The sequence below is a fragment of the Macaca thibetana genome, chromosome 7 (assembly GCF_024542745.1).
Source record: "Macaca thibetana thibetana isolate TM-01 chromosome 7, ASM2454274v1, whole genome shotgun sequence".
NCBI classification, from domain to species: domain Eukaryota; kingdom Metazoa; phylum Chordata; class Mammalia; order Primates; family Cercopithecidae; genus Macaca; species Macaca thibetana.
This window is the reverse complement of record NC_065584.1, coordinates 93,778,494-93,786,507: the sequence shown is the minus strand read 5'-3', so window position 1 is coordinate 93,786,507 and position 8,014 is coordinate 93,778,494. Positions and strand designations below refer to the sequence as shown.

At 50.2% G+C, this 8,014-nt stretch overlaps 1 protein-coding gene across 3 annotated transcripts; it reads left to right on the top strand.

Moving 5' to 3' along the window:
* The first annotated feature begins 4,604 nt into the window (after nt 1-4,604).
* LOC126959366 (spermatogenesis-associated protein 8-like) lies at nt 4,605-6,752 on the top strand. 3 transcript variants are annotated; one of them, XM_050798300.1, is made up of 4 exons: nt 4,605-4,950; nt 5,333-5,439; nt 5,800-5,910; nt 6,145-6,752. In XM_050798300.1, exons 2-4 carry the CDS (start codon nt 5,361-5,363, stop codon nt 6,264-6,266), a joined length of 312 nt encoding a protein of 103 aa, XP_050654257.1. In that variant the 5' UTR covers nt 4,605-4,950; nt 5,333-5,360; the 3' UTR covers nt 6,267-6,752. The 3 variants fall into 3 exon arrangements, with proteins under 3 accessions (XP_050654257.1, XP_050654258.1, XP_050654259.1); XM_050798301.1 differs by having other exon boundaries at nt 4,605-4,954; XM_050798302.1 differs by lacking the exon at nt 4,605-4,950 and adding an exon at nt 4,961-5,086.
* The last annotated feature ends 1,262 nt before the right edge of the window (nt 6,753-8,014 follow it).

The window sequence follows — 8,014 nt, the reverse complement described above, 5'->3', positions numbered from 1 at the left end:
ATAGAAGAGATAGGCTATGAGGGCTTGATATCTGAAGTCTAAGGAAGGCCCCAGCGAGCATCACCAATACCCCCTCCCCATGAGGACCATATCTTTCCTCAGGATGCAGTGAGCTACTTAAAGTTAGGGACTATGTGCCACTCTCTCGTATCAAGGCCAAGTTAATAGCTGTTCGTATTTTATGTCTCATATCAAGGCCAAGATAATAGCTCTTCAGTGGACAATACATCAGTGAATGGAGACATGACTGTGGAGAGTGGTGGAATGAGAAAGGAAAAGAAAGCAGGCCGGCTTTGTTTGTTTTGGTGCCAGGTACTCAGGCAAGTCATGAGTGGCAACTTCTGTGAGACTTTGGCTTGCGGTCCAAGACGACCTGAAAGTGGCAGGTCACTCACGGGTCAAATACTCAAAGCAGCTGATCCAGAGCAAACCACCTTGGGAGCCAAGCTGAAGAGCAGCCCTCAGCCTAACCTCGTGGAGCAGACTACTGCTGCTTGCTTCTTGAACTGAACTGTGATTTGACCATTTTTCAGGCACCCAGATCTCATCCTGAGACCCCCCTTTTTACAACCACAACTGCCGCAGGGGAGCTTGTACCATCTCTCAGCTCTGGTCTCTTTGGTGGGCCCCTTCATAGGCAGAGCTCTCTGGGCAAGAGCAGTTGGGAAGCCTCACTCCACTTGAGGGGTCCTCTGGGTCCAGGACCAACCCTTCTCCCTATCCGTGGGGTCTAGGGGTTCAGAGAGGGCCGTGTGGTGGCACTGACTCTCAATGGCAGGGCTTCCCGGGGACTGGCTTCGGGTGCATATCATGCAACTGCTTATCCATGTAGCTTCTGGGCACAGAGCAGCCCAGTCCCTCCCCAGACAAAGGGCCACTCCTTTCCCAGCCTGCCTGCCTAGGGCTGAGCTAGGGTCCCTTGTATCCTCCACAAAACTGAGCTTCCCAGGGCTGCTTGGGAAACTGGCTTCCTCTCAGTGGGAAACAGACTGTAGTTAAGATGCAGATCTTTCTGAAAGAAAAAAAAAAAAGGTATGGGGCTGCGAGCATCTTCTCCTCAGAGTCAGCTGTGCCTGGTCAGGCAGGGCAGCTGCTGGAGGGATTCCTTTAACGGTAGGGGGAAGCTCCAAGAACCCTTCCCAGAGACACCTGGATAGGGCTGGGAGGTGGGAGAGAGGCTCAAAATCACATGCCCTGTTGCCCGTATGGGCTTGGGACTGGCCCAGGACAAGGGCCAGTTGTCATGCACTCCTTGTAAACTAGGGATGAGCTTTGCCCCAAGGGAGGTGGGCAGCTGGGGCACCCTCAGCCCGTGGCTTCTTGACTTGGCCACTTCTGTTTCTCTTCATCTGCATTCTGTCCCCAAGAGAGGCATGTCCCCAGAGTTAGGGGCAGAGGGACGAAGCACAGACCATATCCCTGAAGCCTTAGGCTCAATTCTCTTTGGGCGAGGTCCAGCCAGTCACCTCTTCCTGTGCTGTTAGCCTTGTCCTGACCTCATTCTGACTCTGGTTTCCTATGGGACACTCTCTTCTTCCTCTCCTCTCCTTCCTTCTTTTTTGACACCGTGAGGTTTTTCATCCTAACTCTTTGCTCTGCTCTTGCTGTGCTCTTTCTCTTTCTTCAGATATAATCTCAGCATTTACTTTTCTGTTTCTGCCCATTTGTCTCTCCTGAGTTGGGAGTCCTGTGGATATTTCAGACTTATCAAATAGCCCTCTGTTTGGATGCACTCCCCAGCAGTGATAGCCCAATACAGGGGCAGCAGGGAGTAGGCAGGCTGTCACTCCAGCTGAGTCATCTTCCTCCTTTCTCCTCCTCAGGCCAGGCTTTCTGGTGGCAAGGAAGCACCACCTTGGTGATACTCCAGTGTCACTCCACCTCTTCGTGGCCCCTTCCAGGAACCCCCTTCCCCCGCCAGCCAAGACTGCATTGACCATCATCTGGGCTGTCCCCATCTTCTTGGGACCCATCCTGGACCTCTGCTCTTCAACTGGGGACACCAAAGAGGCAGCTTCCAGTCACAAGCCCAGTCCCTGTAGCACTGACATCCCCAAAATCTAGATCTTGGGGGCTTCCCTGCTCCCCCTCCCCGAGTCCTGTGCTGGTCTGAGGAAACCTCTGAACCATGTCCCTTATAAGTCCATAAGGCCATCAGAACCCCTTCAAACCTGAGGTCTCCAGCATTTGGGGGCATTTTCAATGGCTGTCTTTGAGACCCCTCCTGCTGTATCCTAACTCACCAAGTAGTTTTCTTTTCCCTGATATCGGTGCTGCTCAAGGGATGGACCCCGATTAATACGTGTGAGTATGTTTTGATTTTAGACTCTAAATTCCTGAATGGGCAAAGAACTTTCTGGTTTCCAACTTCCTATCTGCCTGGTGAGAAGCAACAAATATTGACTCCCCTGGAGGAATTTTTGATGTTAACTTCCTCCCAGTAGCTGTATTTACCCATGAGAGCAGGGACTAAGGGATGTGTCTACCTAAGCCATCCGCCTGCATCCTATATTTCTCTCTTCATTCTCAGCATGTCAGTCTGCCCTTTCTCACTACCCAGGAAGGTACTTGAATGCAGGAACTTTGTCTCATTCATTTTTATATCCCCTCTGCCCAGCAAAGCTCAACAAATATTTGATAAAGCAATGAGCTTACAGATGGGTGAATTCCTGAACAAATATCAAAGGAGAGTGGCAATAGGGAAATGCAAAGGGAAGTGAGTGGTGTGGTGTCCTGTCCAGGACACCACCCCTGCCAGGATGCCTGGCAGTTGGGTCTATTGAACTTTGATTTACCTAGAAAGGATTTAATGGACCTTCCCCACAAAATCCTTTTCTGCTGGCTCTCTACATGTGTGAGCATGATCCAACAGCAACACCACAGTTAGATGCTCCAGAGCCCTGCCTGAAGAGAAATCCTACATCCATCTCTTCCTGCTTAGTAGGGGAGCACTGAGCAATTTTGGGAGCCATTTATTTCCTTCCTTGGGATCACACTTCTTCCCCAGATGTCTGATTCTGGTTTTCATCTGCAGCAATGGCCTTCATCTCCCAGGGCACTGGGACCTGAGATAGCAGAATTGGCCAGCAGGAGGACTATGTGAGGGCTTCTCTGGGTCCAAAGTGAGTTCCCCCACCCCCTGGGATTGGAGGAAGGAAAAGTAGAGGTGCTCCTGCTAGGGTTTTGAGAGCAGCCTCATGGGGGCTTTTGTGAGGAGGGCATGCCTTGGTACCCCCCTCTCCTGGCTATTCTGTGCTGTATCCACTAGGCTTCAAGCAGCCTCCCCAGAGGAGGCAGCCCAATTTCCACCTGGGAGCCGTTTCTGAGTCTCCCTCACACCTGAGCTTCCCTGGACAGGAGACCTTGGCTAGAGGAGTCCGGGAAGACCTCAAGCCTGTCCCTTTCCCCTAGGCTAAGGTACTAGATGCTCAGCCCTCCACCATTATGAGGGTGTTTCCCGGCCATTCAGCTGATCACTGTTAAGCTATCATTTCTCTCTGGAAAGGATGCCCAAACCCCATCCCTCTACTCAAGCTTCCTGGGTTCTATTCCCTTGTTTCTGGGGCAAGGCTTTTGGAAGGGTTGGAGGGAGAGGGGATGAGGGGACAGGAGAAGGACACTTTGAGCTTTCTGCCCTCCTCCTGTCCTGCCTTAGCTGGCCCCCTTCAGTTCCTGTCTCCTGCCTCTGACTGGAATGAGAAGAAAATGTCTTGCACGTCCCAGGTCCACCCTCCAACACTGGCTGGTCCAGTAGGCTGTTTCTTCTGCACTTTGGCCCTGGTTCCTGATTCTACCTTCCCCAGGTCTCCACCGTTCCACCCTTAGCTTCCTTCTCCTTGCCACCCAATTCTTCTTGGCTTCCCGTCACTTCCCCTCTCTTTTACCTCCCTGCCGCGATCTTGCCAAAGGCTCTCTCCTGTCTGTGGTTCTACTTGATCTCTGCAATTTTTTCCTTCCCCCATTCACCCTGGACCTTTTGCCCTCGTGATTTTTCCTTTCCTCCTGTGTATTTGTCTCTTGATGACCCATTTTCCTTTCAGAGAAACTGAAGCTCAGATAGGTCGGGGGTGATGGCCTACATGAGAGAGTAGGACTTAGTAGACAAGGCCTTGCATCCTTGCGGCCCTGCCTTCTGTCTCGTCCCTCTTCCTTTTTGTCTTGGTCAGCCGCTCAAAGGCTCCAGTTCTGCGTCCAGCAGGGGAGCCCCTTGGAGGGTTCCAGAGTCCACCACTGCACACCCATCACCTTCACCCACTGACTTGCTGTAGCAAACCTGCAGCCACTCTGTATATTGTATATGTATATTTATCTATCTGTATATAGATATACAATTTCAAGAACCTACTAAAGGAGGAAGCCTCACTGCTATGCAGCCTGACAGGTTATCAAGTGGGTCTCTTTGAATCCCTTTTCATTTCTAGGACAGTTAGGAACCATGAGGTGCCCCCCCTGCAGACCCCAGAGCTGCTGCCTTCCCCAGGTGTGCAGGAAGTTTGTAGGAGACTGGGACCCTTGGCTGCCCAAGCTGCCTCCCCTCCCCCACCCGCCCAGTGGCAGTTGCGTCCGTTGGGGCTTCCGGGGCAGCCCACAGGGTTCCAAGCATGTGCTAGCAGTTGCTTTTTAGAGCACCCACTTCACTTCTCCCATGTAGTACCTGAGTGCAGGACTCTCCTGAAGAAGGGGCTTCTAAATGGCCAGCCCATGCATCTTGTTCAGACCAGGCTGCTCCATCCCTGCTAAGCCCAGGGATCCACTTGTGTGTCTTTCTGGGATCATTGCCTTTCGTGGCAGCCTGGGCCTCAGGGAAGGAAGGGCACGAGGAGCAGCCCTGGCTGGGATGTCAGGGGCCTAGGAAAATTCCTGCCTCTACCAAGAAATTGCCCCCTCTTTTCAGAGGCTGCCTTGTCCTAGATATCTGATGTCCCGCCCTTGCAGTTTCCAACTCCAGATGTAGGTCTGGCTCCTATTAAGCTACAATTTCTTTGTGGGAAGACAGTTATGAAATTGCGGCATTCCTAAGTCTCTTAATGTGAATTGTCAGAGCCCCTTCAGACCAGTGACTGGGGCCGGGCATGAGAGGCAGGTGGTAAGGGCAAGAGGAGCAGCCCCTGTGCACTTGGGCAGGCTGGAAGGGTTGGAGAGAGGAGCTGAAAACACCCCAGATTTCCCAAATGGGCTCGAAGAGATCCCAGCCCTGAGGTGCCTCCCACTCAAGTCAGAGATGAATTTTTCCCAAAATCCAAGTCTGTGAGGCTGGGTCACAAGCCTCTCGCGCAATGTGGGCTCCTGATGCTGACGGGGCGCCCTGACATCCCTGTGTTCTCTCCTGCAGAACCTCGTCGTGACATTTCCCAGAAGCCATGACATGTCCCTGCAGCTGGAGGCCTTTCAAGCGTGGCCCAGGAGGCCTCAAAGGCCTGATGCAGCCTGCAAAGGAAGGTAAGTAGGTGGCAGGGCTGAATCTGTGCCTCAAAAGCCAACACTCCAGTTACTTGACTTCCTCCCTTCTCCATTTCCTGAACCTGGATGGGTGCTGCCAGGGATGAGACGGAGGACCCCATTCATTTGTTAGGAGATCCAGAGTTCAGCCTCTCCAGTGCCTTGGCTGCCCCCTTCTTCACTCCCAGGTGCTGCTCGTGCATACTTACTCATTGCTCCCTTTCCCTGAGACAGTGCCTATTCTCCTTTAAGAAGTATAAACCGGAGGAGCCTCTTTGGTGATAGCTGCCCACTACTGAGCCTCCTCCCTTCCTGCAGCCTCTGCCCTCTCCAAGCTCACTCTGGCCTTTCTTATCCTAGGTAGCCTCCTGTCCTTTGTCTCTATTTTTGCCTTTGATCACAACTTCTCTCCTGTTGTCCCTTTGGAATGGCAGCATCATTCTGCAGCTTCTCGGTCAGCATGGGTTACAGGTTTGTGACAACAATGATGCATGCTGTCCCCATAGTGGCTCTATGGGCCTTGGACAATCACTCATGTACCCAAATGTGTTCTCCAGATAATCTTTCCTCTGTGTATACAAAGAGAGAGCGTTTAGGGAGCACTGTTCTCCTCACCCATTCTCTCTGTTTTCCTCTCCGTCATCTGAGATGTCTTTCTCTATGTGCCATTCTGCCTCTAATTATCCCCTTTTTCTTTGTTTACAGAGAAGAGCTGTTCTCACGGAAGGATCCAAAGGGCTCAAAGGCGAAGGGTGCCATCTGCTTCTCCGCTGATTCAGAAGATAAAGAGGAGAAGTGTCCTGTTTCATCCATATTGCTGGTCCTGATTTTTCAATAGTGTCCCTTACCCTGAAGCTCTTCCATTGGCCATCATGGGGTTAGCTAACAGCCCAGGAAACTGGTCTCTTTTCCTTTCCCCTTACCACCTGGAACTCAACTGGAAAGGGCAATCAGATGACTCTATATCAGGCCCCACCACCTGGTCTTTGAAGTTTCTGTCCTACCAGTGCCACAGCTCCCTCTTCCACTTCTGAGCTACCTCCAAAAAAGGCCATCCTCAGCAGCCTAGTTATGCTCATCCTGGAATGCTGTATTCTGGATGTCTACTCAAGGCCAAACCCCAATATTGCCTTTTTTCCCCTATTCAAGGCCAAGGCTAGGCTCTCTTCATTGTCTCCATTTCTCTTTCTCTAGAGCTCCTAGAGGGCCAGACACTGTTTCTCATATATTTCTGGATCCTTGGAGCTTAGCTCAGAGCTTGGCATACATGCCCAGTGTGAACTTTTCTGAATAAAATAATTTCAAATGCTGTATACAAGATAACTTTTTTTTTCTGAAATATATAGAGCTAAAAGCAGCTGAAAGTAAGCTTGGGGGCCATCCTGGTGTGCTCAGGGAGAAAAGTGAGGGAGATGAGGGCCGTGAGACAGGCATGCATGTGTTCAGAAGGGGATTTAAGGACCAGTGTGCCTACTGAGGCAGAGTTAAGAATCAGCACACACAATGCTGACCTCGAGGGCACTTCATCAATTTCAGATTCACGACTGTTATAGATCTTGAAGCAACCTATCATGGGTGGTAGTTGTTGCAAAAACACTGGAAAAAGACAAATTTCATCAGACTGTGAACAAAAAGGAATTTCTCTGCCTAGGTAAGACTCTAGGAATTGTTGTGCGAATAGAACTGAGATTTGAAATATTTATCAACCTACTGTCTCTATGCACCTTTATGCTATACTATTCCATTTCCATTTTGCTCAGAGAGATATATGGGCTAGGTTTCTAGTTACAGATTCAAAAGCAAATATCTTCAAAGCTATTTCTGAATCTCCAACTGCACAAGTTTCCAGGTAAGATTAAAAATGAGTGAATTAACTTTTGCAGTCAAAAATTCTGTGTGTCTGTGTGCTGGTGCAGGGACATGCACACGAGTGTGGGATTTAAGCTTGTATGTGCCAGTATGCTGGATTCAATGCACTCTACACAACTGTGGCCACAATGTTGCTACCTCTGTTGCCTCTCCTACTAGAGATTCTTCACAATGGTGATGGCTAAACAGAGTACGATGTTGAAAAAGCTGTGAACATCAAGACCATGGAAAGACAAAAAGAACATAGAGAGCGATGAGCAGTGACTGACATGGAGGGCCACTGAGGGCTGTGGAGTCAGTGTCTTCCATATCTCCGTATCTTCCCTGTTGTATCCCTCTTCCCTATTCTCACTGCCAGTGTTTGGACTGGGACTATCGGCCCTCCTGGAGCCTTCTAAACCTACTCCCCCATCACTCTCCACACTTTCCCCAGATTGGCCTTTCTAGAACTTGCATATGACCAAATGCCTTACAAGCTGCAAGCCACCTGGGACTCTACACTGCTCCTGCTCACTGCCATGCCAGTCCTTATTTTGTCTCCTAATTATCCTTCAGGTCCAGCTGAAGTCTTCCCTTTCTTGTAGGAATGATTAGTTTTATGTATCAATTGGGCTAGACTGTATTACCTACTTATTCAATTGAACGTGGATCTACATGTTGCCAAGAGGGTATTTTGCAGATGTGTTTAATGCTTACAATAAGTTGA